General features: G+C 50.0%; 2 protein-coding genes across 4 annotated transcripts in view; one reads left to right on the top strand and one right to left on the bottom strand.

Moving 5' to 3' along the window:
* LOC110337879 (ribosomal protein S6 kinase alpha-2) overlaps positions 1 to 7333 on the top strand; it is a 171924-nt gene extending 164591 nt beyond the window's left edge. For all 3 annotated transcript variants that reach the window (XM_029532883.1, XM_021220936.2, XM_029532882.1), the window contains exons 20-21: positions 3284 to 3421; positions 4226 to 7333. In XM_029532883.1, coding sequence (XP_029388743.1) covers positions 3284 to 3421; positions 4226 to 4351 — 264 coding nt within the window. In that variant the 3' untranslated portion in view covers positions 4352 to 7333. The remainder of the gene's footprint in view (positions 1 to 3283; positions 3422 to 4225) is intronic.
* Positions 7334 to 16855: 9522 nt separating this feature from the next.
* Gpr31 (G protein-coupled receptor 31) lies at positions 16856 to 17815 on the bottom strand. The gene has a single exon (XM_021221826.1). The coding sequence runs from the start codon at positions 17813 to 17815 to the stop codon at positions 16856 to 16858; it is 960 nt and encodes a 319-aa protein (XP_021077485.1).
* Positions 17816 to 18681: the final 866 nt, after the last annotated feature.

The raw sequence follows: 18681 nt of genomic DNA on the forward strand, positions 1-18681 counted from the left end.
AATGTACCACATTTTCTGTATCCATTCCTCTGTTGAGGGACATCTGGGTTCTTTCCAGCTTCTGGCTATTATAAATAGGCTGCTATGAACATAGTGGAGCATGTGTTCTTATTACCAGTTGGAACATCTTCTCAGTATATGCCCAGAAGAGATATTGCTGGATTTTCTGGTAGTTACTATGTCCAATTTTCTGAGGAACCAGAAAGATTTTGATGTTAATGTAAAATGAGCCAATAGAAGATGTAGGCAAATGTAGACATAGGTCGAGAGGGTCAGAGGCGGGTGGTGCTGAGGGAACTGTGACCGGTCTACAAGCCAGAAGTTTGCAGAATGACTGGCAGTTAAGGACCCGGAGAAAGAGGTGATCCTGCAGAGTGAATGCAGAGCCCTCTGCCGTCAAAGTGTCTCCTCTTTTAGAGACGTTTCCAGGTGACCGCTTAAATATGCTATAAAGTCACTGAACTCGGCCACCAGCTTCACTCTCCTGGCCATAGGAATCTAGTCTGCTGTCACCGAATTATGGTCTAGTAAAATAGCTGACCTCCAGCAGCTGAGGCTGTAGGTCAGTGGTTAAGCACCCTCGATGTTTGCAATCAGTATGGTTGTGGAGGTCCTGGTGAAGGTGGTGATGCGGTATGTGGAGGTGCTAGACTCTTTCCAATACTGAAAAGAAGTACACTGCAGTCTAACCGTTAGCAAGCTGTGCCAGCACTCCCTCTTCTGTGTTCCTGTAAAAGTTATTCCGGAGAAGGCAGGGCTCTGAGTCAATATCTGCTATCGCCATTGTTGTGTGACCTTAGGATATGTCAGAGCAATGGTACTTTATGGAAGGTGGAAGTGACAGAGGATGGGATGAGACTGTGGACAATGGTAGAGGTGGCAGCTGGGGTGATGGATACCTGGGGTCATGGACAGCTGGGGTCATGGATAGTTGTGGACATGGACAGCTGGGGTGATGGACAGCTGACGTGATGGAGAGTTGGGGTGATGGACAGCTGGGGTGATAGACAGCTGGGGTGATGAACAGCTGGGGTGATGGACAGCTCGGGTGATGGATATGGGGTGATAGACAGCTGGGGTCATGAATACCTGGGGTCATAGATAGCTGAGATGATAAACAGCTGAGGTGATGGATACCTGAGGTCATGGATAGCTAGGGTGATGGACAGCTGGGGTGATGGACAGCTGGGGTGATGGATAGCTGGGGTGATAGATGGCTGGGGTGATGGTTAGCCAGGGTCATAGATAGCTGGAGTCATAGACAGCTGGAGTCGTGGACATCTGGAGTCATGGACAGCTGGAGTGATGAGCTAGAAGGGGTTGTCAGTCTAGGGAGATGTTGAATAGGTAGGAGTACTATTTTGAATACCCAACACCCACCCCAAAACAAAAAGTAGATATAGCCAAATGTGCTCCTTTAGCTCCAGAGCTTGGTGAGGAGACAGAAAGCTCACTGGAGTTTGCTGGCTGCCAGTGTAGTTCCAGGTTCAGCGAGAGACCAGCAAGGAAATAAGGCAGAATGAGATAAACAGGACACCTAACATCCTCCTCTGGCCTCTATACACAAGCACACGGGTGCGAGTGCATGCCACATACCATGTACATACATGCATACACAACCCACACACTAAACACAACCCCACATACACACATACCATATACACATCCCTCCATGTCACATACATACACCACACTCACACACACAGACACACACAGAGGCATTGATGGTGTAGAGGGTAGGGTGGTGGCCTGAGGTGACAATGTTGAAGTGAACTGCTGAGATGACAATGGAGGGCAGTAAAGAATGTAGATGTGGAGGTCCCAGTGAAGGTGGTAATGCAGTATGGTAGAAGGGATACCATGAAATATGGTTGTCGAAAATAGAGGTGATGGTGAAGAATATGGTGGTGGAAGTGAGGGTGGGGACATAGTGGAGGTCCTGGCAGAACCAATGAATAAGGTGGTGGTGGGAAATGTGGCAAAGGTCATTGGTAAAGGTGATAATAGGGAGATAGTGGAAGTCCTGGAGGAGGTGGTGGCAGAGGTGACGGTAGTGGGTTTGGTGGAGGTCCTGGAGGAGGTGATGGCAGAGGTGATGGTAGGTGGAGGTCCCGGAGGAGGTGATATGCCGGTGATAAAGAAGCATGTCACCGTGTTTGGGGAGCATGTCCCAAGTGTGTTGAACTCTACCACCCCAGCTGCCTCTTCCCACATATACACCTTGTCTTAGATGACCGTGGGAAATGTCTTCTCATCATCAGTGCTGTACTGCCTCTCCCACTGCTTCATCCTCTCCTGTCCCTCTTCCTTCCCTCACTCCCCACACAGCAGAGCCTTCCATCCTCCCATCTCATGCAAGCCTGTGATAGCATGGCTTTGAGTTTGCTGTAGTTTGGTTTGGAATTGTTCTGTGGGACTAGAAATCAAAGCCAGGGCCTCCCACATGCTGGGTGTGTTAGTTTCTCTGTGCTGTGACCAAGACTCCCTGCCATAAGCAACTTAGGAAGGATTTGTTTCAGCTCACAGTTTTGGAGAGCTCAGTCCATGGTCATTTGTTATGGCAGCAGGAACAGGTGGCAGAGCCAGACAGAAATCAGAGAGGACAGACAGGAAGAAGCCAGCAACAAAACACCCTTAACAGTCGGCGCCCACTGACCCACTTCCTCCAGATGGCGCCACCTCCTAAAGTTTCCTGAGTCTCCCAGCATAGGACTAACACCTGGGGACCTAAGCTTTACATATGAGCCTATAACTCCAGGCAAGTGCTCTGCCACAGAGTAACCCCCACCAGCCCTGACAGCACGGTTTTCTCTGTGTGCCCTGGGACACCACGTCACAGCGCTGAGACCTTGAGCAGACAGTGTCTCATTACTTTCATGCACGCACTGGAGACAAGGAGCATCTGTGCTTCCAGGACAGTCTTATTCCAGCACCACTGAGGTCTCAGTTGCCAGGCGCTAGGTTTCTCTATAGAAGGACACTGCTGTGGTATTCCCTGTGTTTGTGGAAGGCAGTCGTTTTCATTAAAATAGTATTTCAGCAGTTGGTTGTGCCGTTTAACATGTGAAATACCTTTGCTATAAAGTCTTCGGTGAAACACACAGTTTCTATCTATCGCTAAGTCAATAATCACCGACACTGAAAATAGATCCACAACCCTGTAGCCTTAGAAGTCATGTGACGCAAAAATGCAAAGAATCACTGCAGGGTTGCAGCTGTGTTTTCTCCTGGGCCTTCTCTGGCCCGCCTAACACTGTGGTCCTCCTCTCTGGACCCTTCTCAGGACGTCGTGTCCAAGATGCTCCACGTGGACCCACAGCAACGCCTGACAGCAGCTCAAGTGTTGAAGCACCCGTGGATCGTGAACAGAGAGTACCTATCCCAAAACCAGCTGAGCCGACAGGACGTCCATCTAGTGAAGGTACCTCGCGGCCAGAGTCCCGAGAGTGGGCGCGGGGGATCCCGGAGCAAGACAAGGCAGTGCCTCAGCGTGGGGGCAGGGGGAAGAAACTGTAGCGCGTAAGGTCACCAGGTATAGGCACACAAGTGTCACTTTATCACACATGCAGAAATTGTGGCTGAGTGATAGCTTTGGTGTAGGGGTGGTGTCTGGTACCGTGGCTGTGTAACCCTATGTCCCGGAGCCTTCAGTCTGGACCAGAAGCCTGTAAAAGTTCCCTTTGTGCTCACAACTCCTGTTTGAGCAGCTTCCACCTGCCGGGCAGACCCGAGGTCCAGGCTAGACCACCTTTCTCATAAGTACATTTAGTCCATGCCCAGTCCTGTTAGAAGGCAGATCCTGGTTGTGTCTACACCAGGATGAGCTTAGTCACCTAGGTTAGTTCACACTGCTTCAGAGTAGCAGAGCCTCAGAATCATTGACAATGAATTCCTGGGGACCCAGCTGGTCCCAAAACACATCTGCCTTCTTGTCGACAGTAAGATTATCCCACGATCTTCCCAGGAAATCCACTCCAGTCTTAAATCCTCCTAAAGCATGAACCCCCATTGAGCCTGGGATGCTGTGGTAGTAACCGTCATGTGTGGTCTCATCACATGGTAGGCATTGCAACATAACTGATATCCTAGTGTACCAGTAATCTTGGAGGAAGGTCTTCCCTGCTTTACATGGGGATAAACTGAGGCTCTCAAGGTCCCGTGATTCCAGCTTCCTATTCAAGAATAGTTGGGCCCTGTGCTCACCTGCCCACCTTTTCTCCTCCAGGGCGCCATGGCGGCCACCTACTTTGCTCTGAACAGGACCCCACAGGCACCGAGGCTGGAGCCTGTGCTCTCATCTAGCTTGGCCCAACGCAGAGGCATGAAGAGACTCACGTCTACCAGGTTGTAGTGGCCAGCCATGTCTCCAGCCTCAGTCTCCCTGCCCAACGTCCTCTCAGCCTCACGGACGCCAGACACAGGTCCTGCTCATGGGCACTTGAGTGCCTGTGAGTCCAGCACAAAGATGGATCTGGCCTTGGCTGTCTCTCTGTTTCCTTTGCAGCCCTGGAAAGGGTCCTGCCCAGGATGTCTGAGCCTTGCTGCGCCGACCTCGCCGCCCGCTCTCTCTCCTCCTGAGTGAAACCAAATGAATCTGTCACCTCATAGCACCCTGCTGGAGCCTCCCTGGGCTCGCTCAGGGCTCTCGGTGTCTCCACATCATGGCTTATGCCCAAAGCAGAGCTCTTTTACCATCCTGATGTCACCTACATGTCCCACTGTCTCTCTAAGAGTGTTAGTGCACGGTCCCTGCCTGGAGACTGCAGAGCCACTCTCGAAGAGCTGGATGCTCCTGGATGTTCTGGCGACGCCAGTGGCCGTGTGAAGGCATCCGGCTTAGATCGCTGGTTCTGTCCATAATCACCCAAAGAGTGCCCTTCACCAACCCTCCGGCTCACAAGCGAGATGCTGGGTAGCCTCTCCCCGACTCTGTCACTGACTTGGCAGGATAAAAGCAACCAACCCAAGAGTCTAGATGGCGAAAGTCTATTTGAGAGCATGATTCGTGTTGGTTGAGACAGGAGCCCCAGGAAATTGCTGGGCATAGCCAGTACCCACTACACTGCTGCCCCCTAACCCTGTGGCCCCAGGGACACTGGAGAGAGTGGGGCTCTGCCATTGCTGGGTGTGTTAGCATATCTGCTCATGTTTGCCTGCTGTGGTATAGCATATTCACGCTCTGCTTTCCTGGGCCACAGAGAATGTCTTCTCCCCTATCCCTTCCTAACTGAGGACAGGAGAGACACCTGAGCCCCTTCCCACAGAGAGGCAGAAGGTGCCTGGACAAGTTGTTGGCGGGAGTGATGGCTTTTCTTAGAAGCCGTGGTCCTGTGTTGCATCTTGTATTTTTGTTGTCTGTTTTCAGGCTGTGGTCTGTGCAGGGAGCAGTAGTTGCACTGACCAGGCTGTCTTTGCACATTCTTCATGCAGAGTAACCGAGTGAGACCCTTCCCGCATGGCGTGCTCCACTCCACCTGGTCAGAGAGGAGGGACTTGTGTGTCCTGCGGTCTCTCTGGGGGCTGCTGAGGATAGTGGACTCAGGTCAGAAGACACTCCACTGTGGCTCAGACCCAGCCAGTCTGCGAAGCAGCCCCTCTGCCCAGTAGGTGTAGGAGGTGCCTGTTGGTCACAGCAGGTTTGCACTAGGAAGACCACAGGTGGACCACGGCTGCTTCTGCAACTGCTGCCCCAGTGGAATGTTTGCGACATGGTTCCTTTGCTCAGTCTAATTATTTCAGACCTCAAAACATAAACGTATTTCACAAGCTTTAATTACTCCACTGGACTCTGTCCTGTTTGAGAATTATAAAATACAGGTGGGGACAGACTGTGCGCCATTTCCAGTGTCCCTGGGGATGGTCTCCTGCTTTCTCAGTGGATGCTCGGCCCAAGGCCGAGATCATCTCCCAGTTAATGTTCTAGACCCGAATCCTTCCATTTCTTGATAGAAATCTAGAGGGAAAGTAGAGTGGTAGTCTTAGTGACGGATTCTGTCCTCTGAGAAATGAACAGGAGCTCTGGCATCCCCTGAGGGCCACTCTGGCACGCACCCTCGCTCCAGCTGCTCACAGCTTCAGGCTGGGTTTGCCTGCAGGTTCAAGTGTACGTGTTCCGATGAAAAGAAAAAAACAACAGAACACAGAAGGCATGGCTGAGGAGGCGAGCATAGACAGTCCTCCTCATGGTCACGTGGCCGCAACACCTCTTTCAGTAATGTGAGGTTACCTGCTTTACACTCAACCGACTCTCACCAATGGGATGGAGGAGATCGTCCGTCACACCAAACACATCCACGAAGTGTCTGGAAAGGATGCTGCTTCAGCCTTGCCCTGCTGAGAGTGGAGTAGCCCCACATTCCCACCCTCACCCAGTACTTGATACTTGAAATCTCTCGTGGAGTCAGCCAGAGGAGCACGTGATGGGATCGTCTTAATCCCTGTTCTTTAAAGTCTTCAGTGCCACAGCGATGTGCTGTGGCATGTAACCCCGTGTCCCCAGTGTTTACCTGTCCTGTGACCCTCTACCCACCACGAGGAAAGGCCCTGTATTCTCTACACAAATGACTACTTGTGTAGCTACAGAATTTGTCATGGGAAAGCCCAGCCTACATCCTGGGACTCCTTTACCCATTCCCCGGAGCCACTTTTGGGCTATCCCACTGGCAGCTCCTGTCCTGTTTGGGCTGAGAACATGAGAACTGAAAGGAGGTAGGGAGGGGGTGCGTGTCAGATTCTCTACCCCAGAGTCAATGGCAGGCAAGCCGTGAACATCCCCTGTCCTATGGTTGGAACGTGTGTGATTTTGAACTACCTGTGTGCACTGGTCTTTGAATATTGTTTGGCTTTTTAAGTGAGGATCGTCCTGATGGTATCTAATGTCAACAGTATTCTTGCTTAAATGGTGTTCTTCCTTAAGATGTCCTTTGGGACCCCCCCCCCCCCGCATTGTACCTTGTGCCGCTTCTCTCAAGCACAGGAGGAGATACACCGTGACACTTCATTCTCTCTGGCACGTTTTTTTTTGCGGCCCTTCACCACCCGCAAGACTGTGAGATACCTGGAGTGGGAAAGGTCTCTGTGGTCCCTCTGTGGCAGGGACAGGTGACAGGGGAAGCCAGCATGGCTCATCGGTGCAGGTGAAAGGCGCGCCTGTCCACCCCACTCCCAGCCCGCGCTGCGTTTACATGATCAGCAGTTCTGTTTACAGCTCACTCCACGTTCACACTTTCTGGCTGTGTGTTGAGACGGGCGGCCACTGTATACAGATATTTATTATGCTTTCCAAACTTTCCCATGAGATTTTTTGAATAAACATGGATTTTATGAAGTGTAATATTTTTCTGGAATAATGAGACCCTCTGCACTTTCTGCGTTGCTAATACCAGTTCCCTTACCCCTCCCTAGTTCCTCTGTCTTCTCCTGTGACTCTAGGTCACTGTGAACCTCTGCTGCCACGGGACTTCATGGGAGGAGGCATAGCACTGGCCTCTCCACTTAAGAGCCTTATACATACACACGCAAGCACACACACACACACACACACACACACTTATATGCGTGCCTACATGCACTGGTAATTTGGAGCATCAGGGATCTATCCACTTGAGAATCTTATGTATATGTGTCTGTGTGCATTCGTATATGTACACCTCATGGGGAAATGGGTCAGAACACCATCCACTACAATTTCAGGGCAGTGTGTGTGTGTATGGGGGGGGTAAATATAAAATACATACACATGAATGTATGAGAATATGTGCATACATGGGATCATGTGTATATTATGTTGGCATGCATATGTAGAGAGGTATGAGTTGTGGGCATATTTGCATAAATGCAAGCAAGTGTGCATGTATGTACAGGTGTGTTAGCACATTTATGTACACTTTAAATGTTTGTAATATACATGTATGAGACGTGCTCTCCTGTGTTAAGCTGGGAGCCTTGGCATTATGCTGTGCATCAAAACAGGTGCCTATTATGTCAATAGGCAGTACCTGTATGTCCTCTGCTACTGTCCTGCACTGTGTCCTGCACACAGATGTATGCTTGGCTGTCATAAAAGCCCATGTGCCAGGCTGCCCACCACAGCGCATTTTTCTGGCCCTGTTGGAGCTCTGTGCAGGCAGGAACACCAGGGCTCCCTAAAGAGATTACAGCATGACAGCAAAGTCACAAGAAACCAGTTTCTTCCGCTCAGGGTGTGCTCACGAGATACATGGAAGACATGGAAAGATCATCTGTTCCCCCACTCCAGCCTTCACCTTAACCCCTCTTTGTCTCCCAACCTGCCATACATGCTGGTTCTAGGGATTTGGTGTTGAAGCTGGGGGGCGGGGGGAAGTTGGCAGTTCCATCCCACCACTGGAGTCCCACACAGCCAAGTGCAGGTCTGCTTCCAGCTGCGGGGGCGGGAGGGCGGCTCTGTGTTTTCTAGGTTGGAGGAATCGCGTATGAAGTAGTGTAGTTTCTTGATCTTTGCTCCACTTACAGCCGGGTAAACAGGCACATAGTGCATCGCCAATGTGTTCTCATCCCACTTGAGCTTAGGCAAGAAACCAGCTCTCACCACAGCACCAGGTTCAGCAGCTTGGGGGAAAGTGCGGTTGGAGTCCTGTCTGCCACGGGACTTCGGTCCTCCTGTGCTCCACGCCAGAGCATGGGACTTGGAATACAATTGGAAACCCAGGCCACAGGCGTGACCCCACAGGCTGCCACGTCCCATGTCTGTGATGAAAACTAGGGACCTAGAGACTGGATCCAGCAGGATTTGCTTCTCGGTCCTGACTGGCCACTGAAAAGGTGGGTGTGCCCTCAGAAGAAAAGAATATTTAGCTTCATTCACCCAAGATCAGAATTAGGCTCCTCGCCCAAATCTAAGACATCTGAACTGCACTAGCGGTAACAGTAGTCCAGTTATAGGACTCTGCCGTTGGAATCCAGAAAATCTCCCAAGGATTCCATAGCCGTAAAGTCCTTGGCACCAGACAGGAGCAGGCTCCGGGTTTCATCTCTGAACCCTCGGGAGCCAAACCATGACAGTGGTAGACATGGTGGTGCGTGCTTATAGAGGACCTTAGACTTCGGGTCAGCCTGGGCTACACAGTGAGAGTTTGTCTCGAAGAGAAGAAACCATAGTAAAACACTATAGCCCCCAGCCCCAAACACAAATGGTCCCCAAGCCCTTTTCAAACAGAACATCCCCTGTTTACCATGTGGAACAGGGACAAAGCTAAGTTCACATGGACGAGTCCCCATGTCTCACAGCTGAGCCTCAACTGTTGTCATTCGCCAAATGTGTAGGGGTCAGAACAGGCTGCCCAAATATGGCCTCTTGGCTTGTGAGAAACCAGTATCTGGATGGAAGGTGCCTCCCACCCTGCCTGCCCCCCTCTTCCCGATGTAGGGCATGGCTAACTCCACATGCTCCCAACTCATGTTACACACACACACACACACACACACACACACACACACACACACACACACACACGTCCTCCACCATTCCAGGAGAGTGTGGGAGAGCTCTTTCTAGAAACATGGCCACCATGCCTCATGCAAGTTCTGTCTCTATGCAGTTGCTAAAATCTGACACTAGAGGGCAGTAAGTGCACATACTGGACACTTCCCTGCTCAACCCTGTGCCTAATGACAGGCTTCTCTGGTAAGTTTCCTCCGCTCGCTCTCTCAGAAGGCCCCAGGTGACGCTGCCAGCCAGCTTTTGCTTCTGGTTCCTTCTACAGCCTGGACAGGTGGCTGCTGGCCCTGAGTTCCGAGCAGAACTTGGAATCTGTGCTCTGATGGTCTAGACTGGGAGAAGCTGAGAATCATAAATGTCACGATAGACCTGCACAGGTAAAAAAAGCGTTGAGGTGATCAGTGTGTGGTGGCGCTGTTGGAACCCAAGGTGTTGACTCTAGTTGTTCCTTGAGTGGGAGGACATTTTTAATTTCACACTGGAGAGAGCCCTGGCCAGTGGAGCTGTGAGCACCATCTAGGCCTTTCTGCCTGCATCTGAGGCGGGGCTGTTGACCCCAGAGGAAGGAGGGCTACAAGGTCATGTAGAGTAGGGACAGGCACTGGGCTATTAAGTGACTATGAAGTCACCCTTCACCCCCACCAAGGTGCTCAGGGACATGGAGTCTTGAGTTAACTACCCCCTCCCGCCCCATCCCCCCACCTAGATTCTCTGGTCCTTCTAGTCCTGCATTTTGGTTCTGCAGCACCTCCAGGCCTCACCTCACACAGTTGTGTCACCACCAGCTCCTTTGAAAGATGTCCTTTGTAATGCAAAGTGACACTGCAGAAACTGGAACACAAAGAGATCACCCTTCACAGTCCTGGGACTCAGTCTGTTCTCCTTAGTCCCCAGTTTGGTTGCCTTTTAGTTATTTCTGAGCCAACACACTGCCTGAAGGGTGTTAAGCTATGAAGGGGATCTCTGGGAAGGGTGTGGGGCTGGGGGTACCCTGCAGGCATTGAAAGCCAGACTGATGCCAGGCTTTCTCAGGAACTCTGCAGAAAGGACAGACGGAACCTAGTTCTGTGTACTTGTCCAGAGCCGGACCTGGCCAGGCCATTCTGGAGCTGGGGGCCTTGAAGGAGTTTAAAGTTTTGGTTCTTGGGAACTTGGCTTTTCTCCCTGAAGACACCTGAGTTATCGGCCCCAAGGCCGCGGTGCTCTGCCGATGTCACCCTTAAGATATTTTGTGTTCCCTTTGTATGAGGATGCTTGGTTAGCCTCTTGCTGATTTTGCCCCACTGTATGATAGCTTTCCACGGACACCATCCCTTTCCTCCCCAGGAAATAGTACATAAGAAGCTGCACTTCTTAATAAGCCCGTTTGGCATAAGACACAGGTTATAAAAGACCTTCCAATCCCAAACTTATCCAACTTATCTTCTAATCTCCTGGTCCTTCCACGTGGGACTCTGTCACTGAAGAAAGTCCTGCTGGTCCAGGTCATACAGAGACTGATAAAAAACAAATCCCCCAAGGCCTGTGTGCGATGGGAAATTTTTGTATCTCTGAAGAAGTCTATGAGGATATATGTACTGTCCGTGGGGAACAGGCAGTGGTGACTGACTTGGGCGAGAGGCACCTCCCCTCTCACAATGCTTGAACCACCGTCCCTAGTCTATGATCCCTTAGTCTATGTACTAAGTACTTAGTACTATGTAGGCTTAGTACTACTCATCCTACACTTCCTAGATTAAACCTCCATTATTCTGCTAAGGGAGGGAGATCAATCTCAGGATGGAGGACAATCACACTGGCTCCAGTGTGTCATTCCCTGAGCACTCTTGCTCTCCTCTGGGTGTTTGTGCTTGGTGACACCTCTGTCAGTTGGAGAGTGGGGTCCAGGACATCGCTCAGTGAGCTAACCTGTTACCCAAGGTGACTGTGGACAAACCCTGATGGATATCATGGATTTCACACATGAGGGCTACAGAATCACCTCTAAAAATATAATGGACGAAGAGGTTGTGGTATCGGAAAGCATATTCAGAGCCTGGCACACCCTAGGGCAGCGCTCTGTGGTTGAGCCCCACCCCAGCCTCTTGTTTGCTTTCAAGCACATTGTCACACACTCTCTAAGGGGAAAGAGAGTTGGTGGCTGCCCTTCGCTTGCAGTCCACAGCACAGACACTCAAGGACACGTGGCTGTGGACCTCTAAGCCTCTTGGGTGCCTCTCAAAGGCTGTCACAAAGATAGGGTACTTCAAAATATCCAGGGAGAGTATTTTTTCTGCAGATTGAAACTAACTAACTGAAAAAAAAAAAATTCGAACTTTTAACAGTCATGCCCACTAGCACTACACTAGACCCTTGGGTAGAGATGGTTGGGCTCCTTCCTACCTCATTCCCTGACCAGAGTCAGGTCTTGAATGAGAAAGGAGACCGTGAGCACTAGGGGACAGCATGGCTCCCGTGTGGATCCTAGCTGGCTTGCTAGAGTTCACTCTCATGCCCTAATTCTTGTCTTTAAAAGCTTATGAGTCCCAGCAGGACCCTGGAGGACAGTTTCATTTCTACTCATAGAGCGGAGTAGGACTCAAGTCACAGATCTGTCCTTGAGGGGAACATAAATGTCACCCTGCGGAAACTTGAGATCCAGGTAGTGGTTGTTAACAGAGCACTTTGCCTCGTTGTCATGCAGCCCCCAATGCTGTGAGAAAGGGGGGCACACGAGGAACGCACCCATTAACAAAGCAGCCCCAAGAGATCCATGAGAACTCTGCCTGCTCTAGTTTCACTTCTGAAGCTGTGGGAAATACAAAAAGCAAGTTAGGGAAGAAAGCTTTGATTGGCTGACAAGTCCAGGCTATGGTCTAGTACTGTGGGGAAATCAAGATAGTAATTTGAAGCTTGACATACCCAGTCGAGAGCAAAGTGAGAATAAATACATGGATTTCACTCCCTTGCGAGCTCTCAGCTAGCCTTCTTCATACCTATACCATTCAGAACCTCCTACCTAGGGAATGGTGGCGCCCACGATGGGCTGGGTCTACCTATGTCAACAAACAACCAAGATAATCCCCACAGGCATGTCCATAGGCCAATATGATCCAGATAGTTTTTCATTAAGGCTCTCTTCCTAGGTATTTCTAACTTGTATCAAGTTGAAACTTAAAACTAACCAGTACAATGCCCTTATACTCAAGGCTCATGGATGTCCCCAGGGTCCTCCAACCACAAGAAAACATACTTTCAAGATGCCATCTCTGGAACTGAGAGCAGCCCTCACCAACCCTGTTCTGCCAGTGTCTTCATCTGTTTGTTTGTTTGTTTGTTTCCCAGCCCTGTGAGCCCCCAAGCTTTGCCTCCTCAGCCACGGGTGTTTTGTTCTATCAGCCCAGATTGACTAAAACAATGGGAAGAGAATGCAAGTAAAGGATAATCACAGTGTTCACCACTGGCATTGCCAAGGGCTGTCTTTGAGAGCTTCATCTATGTTTTCATAATAAGCATTTTCAGATTCCCAGGAAGAAATTCCGCCTTCTGTCTTCTACAACTACCCTATAATGGGCCGGTGAGGTTGTGAGGATCTGGAATCCCCGTACAGCAACTGCTGGTAATGTCAAAGTGATGTGGCCCCTGGGGAAACAGAGTCCTCCAAACATTAAATAGGGAGTTGCCATGTGACACAGAAACTCCACTCCTACCTGTAAGCAGACTCTACAGGGACGTCTGCACACCTGAGCTCCTACCAAATCATTCACAAGAGCCAAAAGACATGAGCAACCCAAGAACCGATCAGTAGATGCAGGAACAAACAAGCTTTATTTTTCCTGTCTTTATTTTTATTAAGAAAGGAAGCTGATGCATGCCACATCACAGGTAAGCTCTGAGGATACCACGCTTCGTAGAATGCTCCCTTTGTGGAGCACACACTGTAGTTCTCTACTTGTAAGAAGCATCTAGATTCAGACACAGAGAGGAGAGGGTGGCTCAAAGTAAGGAGGGGTGACCACGTGTGTTTATGGAGGAAAAGGCTCTGGGGGATGGACGGTGGTAATGCTTCACAGCACAGTGATTGAGCCAACACAGTCATGGTGAAAATGGCACATAATGTCATGAATGGCATATGACGTCATGAACTTTAACTGATGAAAACCTCTGGGGGCCTCAACATGCGTCCCTTGTCCTCATCCAAGCTCTACCAGCCCTTTGTTTTGGTCCATCATTAGGCTGTGCACTGCTCATCATCATTTGGCTTTGAAATGACTCAAAACTTTTCAGAATCCCCCAGCCCAGGGGATAATGCCGCCCACAGTGGACTGGATCTTCCACATCAAGACAGTCCCTACAGCTATGCTGTAGGCCAGTGTTAGTTAGATTATTGGTGAAAATACCCTGTGCACATAGAGGGAAGCTTTCAGCAAACAGCACCATGTAGCTTTCATTTCTATCAGCATCTTCCTAAAGCTTCTCAAAGAGATCATCTTAAGTTTGCCTCCGGAGTCAGACTTTCAAAATGTATTTAAAAACAAACAAACCACAGTCTACTACATAATTGAGCTCAATTTTTACCTTGGGCTAACCTGCTCACTTTTCTGTTCATTTATGAAGTGGTCTCTGTGAATTGGGCTGTTAGCAAAGCACTAGGGGTGAAGAGTGAGCCAGATGCTCTGGCTGCGAGGGACAAGTGTGGGTAAGGGCACAGTAGATGTGGGTGTCAGGTGAGTCCCTGCTGTGTCCAACTACTGTTGGAGATGTTGTCCAGGTGAGTTTCCAAGAAGGGAATGTTCCTGACTAAGACCAGAGGCCAGCAGGAGCTGGGAATATTCGCAAAAGATGTCAGGACCAGGAGAATCTGAAAGAGATGTAATATCAACACAACCCATAACAGCTATGGTGCCATCTTTCCCAGAAAGTTGAAAATCTAGTAGCCTGGAGAGATGTTAGTTGAGGGAGAAACTGTGGTCCTGCCCGTGGGAGCCAAAGAAGACATAGCTGGGGCCCTGAGACCTGTGGGTTCTGAGTGTCCCTCCTTTCCTTTTGTGTCAGTGCCTCCCTCTGACAGTTTAGAGGGAGGTTAGTCTTCCACACAAATGCAGCTGTGACCCAGGGGAATGCCTTAGGGACAGCTCTCTCCATCCTGGGCAGGAGAAATCCTTTTTCCCAATGTGAGAGATAAAGCCAGGCATGCTCGTTGTAAAGTGTGGGCAAAGGGAAAGGGAACCCTTTAGTTTAAATGAACCTTACAGGGTTCCCATCACTGAGCACCAACTGTGTGCTCAGCTGGCTGGAGACATGCCGGTGAAAAACAATGTCTCCAAGGCCCACAGACTGATGGGTAAAATCAGCAAGGCAAACAGAAATAAGTGCTGATTAAATTAATGTCTACTGAATGATTGTGACGGGACTGGCTCTCCATGACAAACTTCAAGTGTTGTTTAATCCCTACAAGGATTTCTTATAGATATTTCCCCCTCATCTTGAAGGTGGGGCAGATGAAATCAGTTATGCATCTTGTCTCAGGTCACAAAGCTAAGGGATAAAGCCATGATCTCCCTGGCTATGCATGAATAGATTTAAACTAAGGGTCTTTGTCAATGCTGTGCCATTCCCCATCTTGTCCAGCTGAGCATGTCCATGCTAAGGCACCAGTGTTTCCTCCTCTGTGCCTGCTGTGGGGGCAGAAAATAAGACCCTGAGGGCAGGGATGCTGTATTGAGGATGTCTCCCAAACAACCGGGCTTACTGATGTGTCATTTGGCAGGGACAGAAATTGGCAGAGAGATGAGGCAGTACCGCTGGAGTGAGAGAGGAGTCCAAGGCAAGAAACTGGAGGACGGGTAGGGAAAGCTTGGATCCCGGGCCTCCCTATGCCTGCCCAGAAAAGCTTTGCAAGGCGTGGCAATGGTCTGTTTTACAGCTCCATGAGAGAAGAATCTGTCCAGATGATGGCATCATGTTCAGTCTGTCGGAAGTGCAGTAGCAGACTTAAAGGTCCAAGAGTGGGAGAGATCTGAGACTCACGCGATCAATAATGACACAACATAGGGAATGTTTATGCTAAATAACATTTCAAAGCATCATTTAAACTGCTGATGCCTGAGGGTGGGGAGAGAAGACTGGAGCCGACTTCCCTCAGTTAAAAGGGAAGAAAGAGGGCACAGCACAGAATGCATCCACCCAGCAGATTTTAGTCACAGCCTGGTCAGGCTGCAGTTCTGTCTCAGGCCTGTGACAGTCTGCTGTCTTAGGAGGAAATAAATCCTGAAAACCAATACACTGCTGTAGAGTTTCTGTTCCCTGGGGACTCTATGGGACTTTTCTGCCTAATGTCACAGGTGGGGTCCTGACAAGGAATCTACCAAGCAGGCAAGGAATACTGTAAGCACACATGGTGTTGCCATTGCCGTCCGCTTTGGCATCAAACACTGTAGGATGCCTGTGTGAAGAGCCAGGGCTATCATATGAGCATCCAGGAAGGCAGTAGGTGCCCCACAAGCATTGTGGAGATTCCTCTGTTGTAACTGCCTTTCTGGAAGTGAGCATACAAACAGGGATGAAGTAGTGAAGAGACTGGCCTTTCCCTCTGCTCAACAGCTGCCCTTGGCCTGTGTGTTCTAGGACTGAGGAGACAAGAGCAGCCCCAGCTCCCGTGCCATGGTCTGCCAGCCCTCAGGTTCCCCGGCTTGCCTCAAGCGCCATTTAAATTCTAAGTACCTTTCCCCAGGACCGAGATCAAAGTGATGGCGTCTCTTTCAAGGCAGGGTAGGGAGAGTAAAAAGCAGTCAGACATTCAAAGCAAAGCCAGAACTTCTTGGGTCAGTTTTGAGGCAATTAGCAGATATTTCTTCCAGTGAGGGAGGTAGCTCACTGAACTGTCTGAGACACTCTGTACAGCCTATATAAACAAAGGAGACATTTATAAAAAAAAGAGAATGTGACCTCTTCAGAGCCTGGGGGGGCTGGCTGGCTTCCATTGTTCTGAGCTCCGTGGAGGGCAAGAAGACAGTGGTGTTCACACTGGAGAATGAAAGCATGGGAAGCGAGCATGACCAGGTAGACCAGATGGTGCTGGAGCAGCACCAACACCGATGCAAACAGATGGGTTCTTCCTGTGTTGATGTGCAAAGATGCTCAATGCAACATGGCAATTCCATCATGATGGCTACTGTGCAATGGAGGAAGGCTCTGTCCTGGTGATTCAAATCAGCCCCTGGGCCCTGTAAATATCAGAGGGAAATCCAAGTGAGCCCAGCTGGTCACCACGGTGACAGGCTGGGTCTGGATTCTTGCAGCAGCAGTTTCTTTCTTCTTACCCTGAGACGATTGGGTTGTTACTTAGTTCCAAAGTGGTTCCCCAAACAAAAGGTGAACTGAGAATTCCAACAGCCATCAGGAATAGGAGTCCCTGAGGTTGTAGCTAGGTGACTCTGCTGCCTTCCCCCTACCTCGAAGGCTTTTGAGCACCTTCCGGTATGAGTGGGTGAAGGCTGGATTGGAGAAGCAGTAAATGACTGGGCTCAATGTACTGTGCAGGCAGGTGAGGCTGCCGGCGATGTCAGAGGTCTGCACTATGGCTTGCTGGACACTGCAGCTCTTAAATTCCTGAAAGATGTGCACCAGAACCCTGGTCAGGACACTGGGCAGGAAGCACAGTCCAAACAGAAGCAGCACCATGGCAACCAGCACCCTGGCCCTCCGGATCCTGGGCTGTTTGTCAGACTCTCGGAGTCTTCTCTGGAGAGTCCTGATGAGCCCGCTGTTGCAGAAGGTGATGAGGCCAAAGGGAAGCAGGACCTGAAGAAAGAAGAGTACCTCTTGGCAAGTGGCAATGGCCTTGGTTTCTCCTGTGGGGTAGAAGCTGGGGCATTCCGTGGAATTCTGGGTAGTCCTGTAAGTGAGCAGGTTTTGGGGAGTGAGAGCAACCATCAGAAACCAGATCAGGCTGGAGATGCCCCAAGCTGCCCTCAGAGACAGCAAGTTAACTCTGAGCCGAGGATGGACAACACGCAGATACCGGTCTAGAGCTACTGTCGTCAGGAAGGCTACTCCCACACCACGGCTGAATGCCAGCAGGAAGAGCAGGACTCGGCAGGGCATGTGGCCGAGTCTCCAGGTCTTGCCCTTCAGATAGAAGGCAGCAACGAATGGCAGACTGGTGGCCAAGAGCAGGTCAGCCACCACCAGGTTGAACAGGTAGACGGCATAAGGCTTCCACACTTTGAGACGGTAAAAGAAGGTCCAGAGGGCCACAGCATTACCCATAAGGCCCAGCACACACTCCAGGGTCAGCATGGTGCCCACGGCTGTCTCCACCACAGTGCTGGCAGCTGAGCAGTTGGTGCGCTCCATGGGCCTGAGCCACACGCTGAGCTGAAGAATGCAAGGAGAGAGAGGCCAGGGGGCCTCACTGTGAGAGAAAAGGAAATGTCCCCTTCCTGTCACCACGCACACAAGTTCTGCATTTATTCAGTGAGAACATTAATACTGAAACAGTGCCAGAATCTGGACCAAGTAGCCAGCAGAATTTGTTTGGGGAAAGAGGATGGATGGACACAGGGGAAGGCCCCAAGTTTTGCTGTTTCGTTTGTCCCTGAAAAAGAGGAAACTGTGTTTGACTTTCTATCAGGGGCTTCAAAGCCAGGGCCCTAGTGTTCTGAGAAGGTTTAGTGAGCAGAGCCATGTCGCAGTTGCTGAAGAAGAAACTGGAAACCGTTCATGACATGAAGATATCTGCCATCTTTAGACACTTAAAACAATGATTGGATTGAAATAGGCAGACTGTTCTGTGGTGTGAATGGACGGGTCTTAGATGGTTCTGTAGTCTGACTGTTTCATGGGGGAGATTTACAATTCCCTTCCTCAAATGATGACATTGGTAAGATTCTTCTGTTTTTTTTTTGTTTGTTTGTTTGTTTGTTTCTCTGTGTAGCCCTCACTGTCCTATAGACCAGGCTAGCCTCGAACTCAGAAATCCGCCTGCCTCTGCCTTCTGAGTGCTAGGATTAAAGGCATGCGCCACCGCGCCCAGCTCCATTGGTAAGATTCTTAAGTGTGGCTAGATTTTACACATTAGGTCAAAGCTGGTTTTCATATTCACTTGAAAGAGTATTTCAGATTTCTTGGCTACTTAAAGTTGAACTTTTCATTTATTCTTCTATCCAGTCACACACACACACACACACACACACGAGAGAGAGAGAGAGAGAGAGAGAGAG

Source organism: Mus pahari, chromosome 21 (genome assembly GCF_900095145.1).
Source record: "Mus pahari chromosome 21, PAHARI_EIJ_v1.1, whole genome shotgun sequence".
Taxonomy (NCBI): Eukaryota; Metazoa; Chordata; class Mammalia; order Rodentia; family Muridae; genus Mus; species Mus pahari.